The sequence below is a fragment of the Cyclopterus lumpus genome, chromosome 20 (assembly GCF_009769545.1).
Source record: "Cyclopterus lumpus isolate fCycLum1 chromosome 20, fCycLum1.pri, whole genome shotgun sequence".
NCBI classification, from domain to species: Eukaryota; Metazoa; Chordata; class Actinopteri; order Perciformes; family Cyclopteridae; genus Cyclopterus; species Cyclopterus lumpus.
This window is the reverse complement of record NC_046985.1, coordinates 11,872,323-11,884,822: the sequence shown is the minus strand read 5'-3', so window position 1 is coordinate 11,884,822 and position 12,500 is coordinate 11,872,323. Positions and strand designations below refer to the sequence as shown.

Genomic DNA, 12,500 nt, shown 5'->3' with positions numbered 1-12,500 from the left:
TGTAATTTATAAGCGCCTTGCATTAATCTTTTCTCGTTCTTGTGCTCTCTCAGATGACATATTAATTTTTCATAAGCACAGGATTAGATGGGGGGGCTGTGTATATGTTTTTATAAAATTGCACCGCATCCTTGCAACCCTTAAATTAGTTTTTTTTCCTGCACCCTCCCATCATTTTTCTTTCTCTTCTATTTTTCCTTGTCTCAATCCATCCCTTAATTGTTGTCCAATCTGTGGCCCTATCACCAGGCATAATTTACGATAGAAAAAGAGCACAAGCTAGAAGGAACTGTCCATCCGTTTGTAAGAATGGCAATGTTGTAAGCAGGGAGGGGCAACAATCTGTACAAGACGGCTTGGTGTTCTTGATATTTTGGGCGCGGTAGGGAGCACATAATGCCTCCGCTGCAAGGCTGCGGTCGGGATAGCCCCGGCTTTGTTAGATTTGATTTACCCAAATAAGAATTCATATGGTCTTTTTATGTATGAGATGGAAATCCATGGCTGGGGATGAATATTGCATGGGGTCTCACTCTCCTTTTCTTTCTGTCATTGCATGGGGTTCTCTCCTTCTCATTCTTTCTCCCTCTTCTCTCTTACCCCACTCACTCCCTCACACAACTCACACACGCACACACCTTCCAACTTCCACCCTCTATCCATCTCAAACTCCCCACCTCCTCTTCCTAGCATGCCATACCTAGCTCCATAATGTGAGGCTCAATGAGGCAGAAGGAGAGCTGAGTGAGGCTGGGGCCTATTAGTTTAGCTAGTCATCTATCTTTCAGCTCTATCTCTCTGACAGGCCTGTCTGACGGACTGGCGGGGAACCACCATCCATGCATTTACCGCCGCATATTACCGCCAGCGTCATTTAACACCACCGCACACATGCAAAAAAGTGCCCGGGTCCCTCCTACTTTAATGCGTGCTTACGTATGTGTGTGTCCCCAAGTGTAGTTTATCAGATGTCAGGAATCTATTTAATAAAGCAGAACTGTATGCCCTTTTTTTTTTTTTTTTATAATTTGTTCGAGGAATCGCCTTGGGGTCAGCTGCAAGTTGGGCTCGGAAGCCAGATGTTATATTGAGTGGGTTTGGGGTGTTTTATTTTGCATTTGGATTAAAGGAGGTTTAAGAAAGTCAAATGCCAGAAAATGTGAAAGGGAGCCTGGTGTGTCAGCGTGTTGTTATGCTAGGGTTATCATCAGAGACAGGGCCTTGTTTTTCTCTTTTTCCAGATTAAAGTAGTACGATTTAGCATCTCCATCCTCAGCCCCAAATCTCTTGCGAGCTTGAAATGTTCAGATCTGTGCACGTGTGTATGTGTTCGTATGGAGATCTCCAGGGAAGGGATTACAGTGTGACCAAGTGAGCAGTGTGTTTGCGCACTTCATCTCCGAGACCGAGATCCTTTAAACAAAGAGGGGCAGATACAGAGCGGGGAAGAGGGAGACAGCGATATAGGAGGAAGGGGGGGGGGGGGGGGGGGGGGGGGGGCAAGGAAAGACAGAAAGTGCTTATTTTTTTTCCTTGCTTCATTTACATTGTTTTTTTTATAATCCCATGTCACTTTAGATTAATTGTAATCCATGTTACATTTTCCATGCAAATGCCCCGATGTGGATTACTTCCAGATAGCTTTGTGCTGTGCGTGTAGATTGTGCATGTCGCCACCATGGCTCAGGGGCCCACTTCTTATAAATAACCAACTAAACAAAGGCCCCGGCATGGAAATGAGCCTGTCAGGCAGCCTAAGGAAATTACAGATCTCTACCTGCCTCAAATTAGCAAAGAAATTACTCATTGTTCCTACAGTCAAATATTATGTATTAATTTCGTGTACAATTTGGACTTGTGCCGATAAAGGGGGGGGGGGGGGGGGGAAGATAAAATGGAATTGCATGCAAACAAGATCAGATGTAAAATATTCCATATCAGCTTGTTCAAATTCATAATATTTTCACTCTTTTTTTCTTATTTGCATGCATCTTGCAAATGTGCCCAGCTTGAGATGGGAGTTTTCTTTCCCTCTAAAATGAGATTAAAATATATTAAAAGATATTAGCATGTTTAATTACAAGCCTGCAGCAATTCTTTTGTGCATGTACGGTTTATGTGTTTTCTGTGTAATGACAGCTTGTTGAACGTCTCAGAAGATTTGTCAAATGTGACGAGGCCATGCTCATATTTATCTGTCATTAGAACACAAGCTGGAGATGGAAAAGGAGGACTAGTCATTAAAAAAAATCACAAACTACAAGACAGCTGCTGTTTAACAGCCTTTCTCTCTCTCTCCCCCCCCCCCCCTCTCTATCTGACTATGTCTCTCCCTCTCTATATCTCACTCTTTCCCATTCTCTCTCTCTACCTCCCTCCGGCTAGATATGGGCCTGCTGAGTGCTTCAGTGGGAGTCTGGGGTTCAGAGTGTGTTGCTGTAATGTTATCAGGTGACCGGGGGTCAGCCTAATGCGTAACCTCAGAGCAGTAGGCCAGTAAATCATGCTGGCCGGCCCTCCCTGGCCTGTTCTGGCCAACTCTCCCTCCTAGATTTACTACTCCGTAACCTTAGCCAGTCTGCCAGGGCTCAGGACAGCTAAATTGAATACTAAATTCAAGCTGCCGCCACCCAGCCTGCTCCTTCTTAATTGACAGCCCCCCCCCCCCCCCCCCCCCCCCCCCCCCCCCCCACACACACACACACATCCCCCACACACTCGTTGTGCTGTTTGTGGGCCTTTTTTTATTTTCTAGAAACGAAATGTCAGGAGTGGAATCTAATTGTTTTGCGGCTTGCAAAAGAAAAAAAAGAGAGAGAAAAAATTCCAATAGGTATGGTCTGATTGTTTTGAAAGCCCGCTCCAAAATGCAGTTTATTTCATATAAAGTCGTAGTTGGAGAGATATAAGGCATCAGTGATATGCTTGTTTGTGTGAAAATCTAATTTGCTTGGTTCACTTTGTGCAAAATGTCTCTCCCCTTCCGACACAAAGGGGAGATTCTAAAATAGATCCACGTGAAAAGCATTTGTGATTATGGTATTGCCGGCCGTCCTGCCTTTTTGAGGAACAATTTGGGACAGAAATATCCTGAGGTATTTAGAGCCATGGGCTTCTCTGTCCCTCGCTATAATTTTTCTTATTCTTTCCTCTGTTTCTCTACATCTATCTGGCTCTCCCTCCATTGCTCAGTACTTCTCTCCATTTCAGCGCACTCCTGCGTGTCTATAAGTGTGTGTATACGCAGCTCCCTAAACACCATTGACAGTTGCAAATAAAGATGGGTTGTGAGTGTGCTGCTCTCTCCCCCTGCAATGCAAAAGGGGTTGAGTGTCATAAATCACCTTTTGATTTATCTAATCAAGCAAGGTCCTGCTGCATGTAGACATTTGTCATTGGTGGAGGTGGAGGGGATGTCAGGTTTATTCTGCCCCTCCGCTTCACTGGGCTGCAGCTGGTGGAGCCCACCTAAAGATGAAGGGATGGAGGGAAGGTGGGAAGGGAGGGGAAAGAACAGGGAGGAGGAAAAAGGACACAGTCATTAAGTGTGGGGTGCAGACTCAGAGACAAAGGAAAAGGAGAGGAGTCTCCTGCTCCCGTCTTGCTCTCTCCCATTATTACTCTGTAAATGTTTTAGCACTACTGAGGGCAAGAATATGAAGCAGCAAAAACTATAGGCAGAGGGATGTTTTCATTTTCCCATCAATTTATAGATAGTGTCTGGATTGTGCTAGCTGTTACTTGGTATTTTATTATCTGTGTTACAGGTGATTATATCCTTGGAGGACACTCTAAGGATATAATCACCTGTAACACAGATCATTTACCAATAACTTACCAATTTCAATGCAAAAACGGTATTATTCACATTAGCAGGGCTTGCCATTTAAAGCTCATTTAAAGTGTCCATCGAGAGAACTGCTCTCTCATAACATTCAAGGTTAACCAGGTTGTTTTTCTCCATGCATGTGTCACAAGTGTTGATGAAAGCACAAGGTTGAAGACAAATCTAAAGTATAAAAGGATACACACACAGACACACTCTCCCTCTCTCTCTCTCTCTACACAAACATACATTTACATTCAATATGACAGTAATCAATGGTGATCTGTGGGCTCTTTCCCCCACCGCCGCATTGTAAACGTGTTTGCAGCCCCTTGTCTGACAATCGCCTCATCTCCTTTTCCAGGGATGTAATTTAGTTGCAAATTGACTGGAAGAAGGAGTCAAAAATTGAAAGTTGAAATTAAAAAAGGCCCATAATAAACAAGCTTTTGAGCGGTCAGGTGATATGAGGGGCCCTTCCAGGTTGGACCAATCTGACCAATGGAGCTTCAGAGGCCTGCCAGGAAACACATTATACACACAAATACATGCACGAAGACGCGAACACAAGCCCTGCAGGGACCATCACAAGCAGTGGAAGACAAGATTACCTCGCTATTCTGAGCTGCAGAGCAATTCTCAGATGTTCTTGGAAATTCACATTGTGCCCTTGTGTTTTTTCTTTCTCTCTTCTCTCTCTCTTTCTCTCTCTTTTTCACCCTTTCTTGCTCCCTCCCTCTCTTGTCACTTTCCTTGACAGGCCAATATTTCAGGCTTCAGATATAGGGGATTACAAATAAAATAAGTGGAACGCCTACTTAATGCAACAGAATTAAAATGCATGAACGGACCGGAGGAATTGATATGCGCCCAATACAAACAGGAGCCACAGAATAATATGAAATACAAAATGTTTTTTTTTTTCAACCCCCTCTCCATGTATCAGTGCTTTGATTTCCCTTTTTTTCCCATTTGTGCATCTAGCGTGAAGCGTTGATTCGCAAGAGCGAGGCTCACATATTGCCTTGAGTGACCAGACGAGGGAGGGGATGGAGGAGGGGGTGATGGCTTAGAGAGAGAGAGGGAGGGAGAGAAGGAAGAGAGCAGGGGGGCCGGGGGGGTGGGGGTGGCTTGCTGTTGCTGTGTCTTTGTGTTGTGCCGAGTGGGTAAATTGCAATGGCAGAGTATAGCAGGGTCTGCATGGCTTGTATCTCAGGATGAGGCTAATGAAAGATTTATCAGTGGCTGCAGCATTTACTAAATACAACCAGAGGCTGATCTCTCCACATTGAGTCCTGCTGTTAACGTCACACACGCTTACACGCACACATACAAATAGACACAAACAAGTCGCGCTGCTACTGTACCACCAGCCGTGACCAAGCCCCCAAAATGTTGCATCTTGTACAGACATAGAAGTTGTCGAAGGCAGCTGGGGAAATATATATGAACTAATGAAGTGTATAATATTACCATAACATTTAATGTATGTCGTGCTGTGATAATGAGCCTCCCCGAGTTCTCTCCATTTCACATGTCCTCAGGGCAGAAACATGTCAGTGTATATGGATGTGAATAATACAGTCCATGATTGTATCCATGCTTATGTTGTCTTGGTGTCAGATATTTTTTCGAATCATCACCTATGTCTTAATGAAAATAATTTGATAGACGTGTTTATCTTATTCACCATTATGGTTTATTTATAGTCATTTGATCACTTTGTGATCTCACCCAGCCACAAAATGTAATTTTAATTTATTCAATCAATTGTGTCGGTTTTATATTATTTTAGTATATTACTTGATGTGTTGCAGTATGAGTGATCGATGGGATACTCTACATAAATGAGACGTAGCTGTTACTTCTTAAAAGCTTGATTTGAAAAATGAATCTACTGTTTAGCCAACAATCATTTAGTAATGTTGCAGCTTTGATGTATTTTCAGATTGATATTTAGAGCTGTGAATTCTGACTTTGTGCCCCCTTTCTCTCTCTCTCTCTATTCCTTCCACCATGTGCCAGGAGTGAATGCCACATCCAAAGAGGTTACCGGACCGAATTCTATGGCTAAGCATTCCCTCTTGCCAGATCGACAAATTGAAAGTCCGCCCAAAAGGCCAAAGTCTGCTGAGGGGAAGACCTCTGCCAGTGAGCAGGTAAAGGTTTGTAGAATATAAAAAGGAAACTGCCAGTTGTATTATGATAGCAACAGCACCCAGGCCTGCCCCATCAGCTTACACAAACATATTACTGGTATAGTAATAGTATAGAGGGCCGACCATGGAACTTTAACTGTTTTCACCTTTCCAAAGAAAATACATCTGAAGGTTATTGAGCTTTGTGTGCCTCTATTTAGATTGGATATCTGGCAATTCATACTCCAAATACATTTTTACATTTCAGGTACAGAAAGCTGATTGTTAATGAGGCAGGTTCTCCTTCACAAGCACTAATGAAATCTAACCTTTGCTGTCACTGTGGGATGAGCTAATGGGAAGATACTCTGGAAGAAGCAGAAATGCTAAGCTAAGCATTTAGCAATGTTGGCGCCAGCTTTCTATCATAGGGTTAAACGCAGCCCAACATTCCCTCCCTGACAGAGCTTTTTAGCATCAAGCACAGTAGGCAAGTCTTTGTGTTCTTAAGTGGACTACCTGCACTAGCCTTACGCCTCCCCCCACCCCTTTTTGCATCTCTTTAAATTATATGTGTTTTTAAATTAGATTATGAAGTATTAGCTTGTCTGGTTCTGGGCCCTGCAAGGAGGGAGGACTTAGTCATTTCAGAAATGGATTCTATTAAGACAGGTGGTGGGGAGGCTGCTATGTTCAGAGTACTCCCTGTAATGAGGGCAAGGCGTAGCTTGGGAGAGTACACACCTTTGTCATCTGTAATACTGATTAGAAATTCTGGCCAATTTGGGCCAATAAAATTGCCAATAAAATTGCATGAGACTTAAGTGAATTAAATGAAACATGGTTTAGCTACAATGTATGTGTTAGGGTGGGCATGAGGGTTGGTTGGAAGAGGTAAATGTGTTGGGATGAGCTAAGTGGGCAGTGAAGAACAGGAAAGCCCTATAAGAATGAAACGGTGCAGGAGACATGTGTCCTGTGTGTTTCGATCCTTGTTTCTTTTTAGTTATGTTGGGTGTGTTTAGTGTGACACACAGTGGACAGTCAGCTACGCTATTGACTCTAGTGTGTAAGAATGTTACCCAATAAGGAGTACATCTTGTGCAACAAGTAAATCTGTACAATTTTACATTGTACAGAATGTTAATTTTCTCCAATCCCAATCAGTTAGTTATTATACCATCTTGTTTTTTAGGTTCAGCAGTGTCCATATTGCAACTACAGCAGTAAAGATGCCAACCGCATGCAGCTCCATGTGATGTCCCAGCATTCCATGCAGCCAGTGATTCGCTGCCCACTGTGCCAGGATGTCCTGAGCAACAAGATTCACCTGCAGCTGCATCTCACCCACCTTCACAGTGTGGCTCCTGACTGCGTGGAAAAGCTGATAATGACTGTATGTATAAGTAATGATTACAAAGAGTTGTGTGTGTGTTTGACTATGTGTGTCAACCCAAATGTGTTTTTGCTTGATGTTTTAAAAAGGAAAATAGTATTCTCAAGTCACTTAAAAATTTCACTTGAAATCCTCAACATTTGCAAATATTGGAGAATAATCAACCATCTCATATCATTATTTGCAAATGTATATAATAATGAAGCCATTTCTTTGGTCTTGATAGGTTGTTGGACCTGACACGTCAACACCAAATAATATAATGCATCCCCAAACTGGACAAGACAAAGTTCTGTCTTTAATGGATTCCTCTACCTCTCTTACTGACGGGTCAGGAAAATCTCAAGGTGAGCAGAATTTGGTTCTTTTCTGTCATTAATTTCTCGTTCAAGTGATAATAAAATAAAAAACTTCCATATACGCATGTATAATTATCATGTTTAGTTGTTTGTCACACCAAAAAGTATGATAAGTAGATGATGCAGTGTATTTTACTTCAAATTGCATTTTTTATTTTTAGGAAACATCTCAAAGGATGAGCTAACCAGTCAAGACAAGAATGAATTTGACCTGCAGGGGGAGGAACTCAAGCCCCCAAAGGAGGCTGCAGAGGGCCCAGGCTGGAAGAGAGCCAGTGGATTAGGACATGATAGCAAGTCTCCTGATACCCTACAGGACCATCTCAGTGAGCTCCAAAGGCTCCAGCAGCAACAACAACAGCTCTCAGTATCTGATCGTCATGTCTACAAATATCGTTGCAACCATTGCAGCCTGGCCTTCAAGACAATGCAGAAGCTTCAGATACATTCCCAGTACCATGCCATCAGAGCAGCCACTATGTGCAGCCTTTGCCAGCGCAGCTTCAGGACATTCCTGGCCCTCAGGAAGCATTTGGAAAATGGACACCCTGAACTTAGTGAAGCTGAGGTGCAGCAACTTATAGGAAATCTGCCACTGAATGGCGATATCACTGAGAGTGAGGCCAGGGCCTTAGAGGAAGCTCAGGCCTTCGAACATGACTTGGACAAAGATGAGGAAATGGACCAGGATGAGAAGCCCAGTCCTACCGGAAGTGACAGTAGCTCTCTGCTAGATGACATGGGAGCAGAACCAAAGCGGACCCTACCATTCAGAAAAGGGCCCAACTTTACAATGGAGAAATTTTTGGATCCTTCTCGGCCTTACAAGTGCACAGTATGTAAGGAGTCCTTCACTCAGAAGAATATCCTACTAGTCCACTATAATTCAGTTTCCCACCTGCATAAATTGAAGAAGGTTCTCCAAGAGGCATCAAGCCCAGTTCCACAAGAGACAAGCAACAGCATTGATAACAAACCATTCAAATGCAATACTTGCAATGTTGCCTATAGCCAAAGCTCAACACTTGAAATTCATATGAGGTCAGTGCTACACCAGACCAAAGCCAGAACAGCCAAAACTGAAATGAGCAGCAGCAGTATCACTAGCAGCAGTGGTCCAGTGCCTGCAAAAAGCCCAGCCCCAAGCACACAAGGGAACAGCAGCAACTCAGACACTGCTAGAAGTGGAACACCCTCTGCTAACAAAGAAAACATTGTGGAACCCAAAGAAGCTAACAGCAGCAACAACACAAAACCAACAACAACTACTGACCAGGCTTCAGCACAAGCAAGCAGCCACCAGTCAGCGCAGTCCTCAGCCCAACTGCAACTGCAGCTTCAACATGAACTCCAGCAACAGGCTGCCTTCTTCCAGCCTCAGTTTCTTAATCCAGCTTTCTTCCCCCATTTCGGCATGACACCAGAAGCACTGCTGCAATTTCAACAGCCACAGTTCCTTTTCCCCTTCTACATCCCAGGAGCTGAGTTCAATCTTAGTCCAGAACTTGCGCTGCACTCAGCAGCAGCTTTTGGAATGCCGGGCCTTACTGGATCATTCCTAGAGGACTTGAAGCAGCAGATGCAACAGCAACACCAGTTGCAACAGGCTCAGGCCCAGCAACAGGCTCAGCAGCAACAACAGCAGCAGCAACAAGCCTCTCAGACACAGTTTCAAATTCAGCAACAGAAACACCAGCAATTGCAGAACCACAAATCCAAAATGGAGTCCAGCAATGTGTCTGAAATTCAGATGACAAGAGAGGCAGAGGACCAACTAGAAAGACAAGAAAACAGAGCAAAGATGGAAAATGCAGGTGAGGCATTCAGTGATGGAGGAAAAGACAACAAAGACCCGAGAAAATCAAAGTTCTCAGAGCCATTGATTCCTCCTCCACGTATTGTGTCAGGAGCAAGGGGCAATGCAGCCAAAGCATTACTCGAGAACTTTGGATTTGAACTTGTCATTCAATACAATGAAAACAGACAAAAAAACCAAAAGAAAAACAAAGACGGAGTTGAACAAGTGGAAATGAACACTGATAAGCTTGAGTGTGGGATGTGTGGTAAACTCTTCTCCAATATGCTTATTCTCAAAAGCCACCAGGAACATGTGCACAGTCACTTTTTCCCATATGTGGAGCTGGAAAAGTTTGCCCAACAGTACAGAGAGGCCTATGACAAACTCTATCCAATGAACCCTTCTTCACCTGAAACTCCACCACCACCGCCACCACCACCTCCCCCTCCACCTCCTACTCCATCTCCAGTGACAGCTACTCAGCCTCCTTCTACATCAATGACCAAGCCCCAAACTTCAGTACCCTCACCAGTTGCTGTCCCCAATATGGCCCCACACCAACCATCTCACCAGACACCACCACCCCAGACACCACCACCCCAGACACCACCTACTGCCCCTGCTGCACCTCCCCAAGTGCAACTCCCTATTCCCATGGATTTGCCCATGTTTCCACCTCTAATGATGCAGTCTCTCCAGCACCCAGGCCTTCCCCATCAACTTACCCTACAGCTGCCTACTATGGACTCTCTTTCCACAGACCTTACACAGCTCTGCCAGCAACAATTGGGTCTTGATCCAAACTTCCTCCGCCAATCCCAGTTTAAGCGACCACGCACCCGTATCACAGATGACCAGCTTAAGATCCTCCGTGCCAACTTTGATATCAATAATTCCCCGAATGAAGAGCAAATTCAGGAGATGTCAGAGAAGTCTTGCTTGCCCCAAAAAGTAATAAAGCACTGGTTCCGTAATACTCTCTTCAAAGAAAGACAGCGGAGTAAAGACTCTCCCTACAATTTTAGTATTCCTCCAATTACTACATTGGAAGATATTCGAATTGAACCCCAGCTCAGTGCACATGAATACTACAGAACTGACTCCACCTTCAACAAGAGGTCTTCCAGGACCAGATTCACTGATTACCAGTTGAGGGTACTTCAAGATTTCTTTGACACTAATGCCTATCCAAAGGATGATGAGATTGAGCAACTTTCCACTGTGCTCAATCTACCTTCCCGGGTCATTGTGGTGTGGTTCCAGAATGCCCGGCAGAAAGCTCGCAAGACCTATGAAAACCAGGCTGATTCTAAAGATAATGAGAAAAAAGAGCTGACCAATGAACGATACATCAGAACAAGCAACATGCAGTACCAGTGTAAAAAGTGCAACATTGTGTTCCCGCGCATTTTTGACCTTATCACTCACCAGAAAAAACTGTGTTATAAGGATGAAGATGAGGACGGTAGTGAGGAAACCTATGAGGAATACATAGATTGTGGAGAGCAAGGTCCAGTTAGGATTACCCAAGTACCTTTTGAGCAACGCAAACAGTCCCATATAACTGCCAGCAGTTCTGGCTCAAGCTCCCCTGTGATGGCCTCTCCTCGTCCCAGCATGGGGAAAACTTCCCCCAAACCCGATGTCTCCCCTGAAACTGAACCTAAACAAACTGAAGCTGCATCCTCGCCTGTGATAAAGTCACTACCAGAACCAAGACCATCAAAGGCTAGCACACCTCAGCCACCTCCTCAGAAAGCTCCTCAGCCACAAATGTCAAGACCCCATTCCCAGCCACAAGCTGCTGCAGTGCCCTCAAGTCCACTCTCCCTGGCCCTTTCCTCACTCACAAACAGTCTCCCTCAACAGATGCTTCAGTACCAGTGTGACCAGTGTAAAATTGCATTCCCCTCTGTTGAGCTATGGCAGGAGCATCAGCACATGCATTTCTTGGCTGCCCAAAACCAATTCCTTCACTCTCAGTTTCTCGAAAGACCCATTGATATGCCCTATATGATATTTGACCCAAATAACCCCCTCATGGCTAGTCAGCTGTTATCTGGAGGCCTCTCCCAAATCCCCTCTCAGGGTAGCTCTGGTTTGACCTCTGCTGCAGGCTCTGGCGCAATGAAGAGAAAACTGGATGACAAGGATGAAAGTGCTAATGATAAAGATGGTGGAAACAGTAGTGAAGAGCAGCACAGAGATAAACGTTTGAGAACCACCATCACACCAGAACAACTGGAGATTCTCTATGACAAATACCTACTTGACTCTAACCCAACAAGGAAGATGTTGGACCACATTGCACGAGAGGTTGGCTTGAAAAAGAGAGTCGTGCAAGTTTGGTTCCAAAACACCCGTGCAAGAGAGAGAAAGGGGCAGTTTAGGGCTCTAGGGCCCTCCCAGTCCCACAAGAAATGTCCATTTTGCAGAGCACTGTTCAAGGCTAAATCTGCTCTAGATAGCCACATACGATCTAGACACTGGCATGATGCTAAGCAGGCAGGCTTTAGCTTGCCACCAAGCCCAATGATGAATCAAGACAATGAAAGAGGTGAAAGCCCAAATAAGTATAATTTCTTTGACTACCCACAGCTGCCTACCAAGACTGAGCCAAATGAGTATGAACTGCCTACTGCATCCTCAACTCCAGTCAAACCATCTGAGGTACAACTAAAAAACTTCTTAAGCCCTTCATCCTTAAAAGCTGAAATTTGTGATGAAACTGAAGGGCCCAATGTTAATTCAGCCGAAGTCTCATCTTATGATTGCAGTAGGATGGACTTTGATGAGACATCTTCTATTAATACAGCCATTAGTGATGCTACAACTGGAGATGAGGGTAATAACAATGAGGTTGAGAGCCTCACCACCAATGGAGAGGACAAGTTGAGTGACAAGAGTGGCCTGGCACCAAATTCTGATGGCGGAAATGAAAGGTTCCAATACAGCATGGTGAGCCCTGCCCTCAGCTTCTCTG

The 12,500-nt window shown here is 44.4% G+C and overlaps 1 protein-coding gene across 1 annotated transcript in view; it reads left to right on the top strand.

Moving 5' to 3' along the window:
* zfhx4 (zinc finger homeobox 4) overlaps nt 1-12,500 on the top strand; it is a 76,691-nt gene that overhangs the window by 61,139 nt on the left and 3,052 nt on the right. Inside the window, 4 exon segments of the mRNA XM_034560302.1 lie at nt 5,852-5,985; nt 7,160-7,360; nt 7,587-7,707; nt 7,881-12,500. The exon segment at nt 7,881-12,500 is cut by the window's right edge and continues 768 nt beyond it. Of these exon segments, the coding sequence (XP_034416193.1) occupies nt 5,852-5,985; nt 7,160-7,360; nt 7,587-7,707; nt 7,881-12,500 (5,076 nt within the window).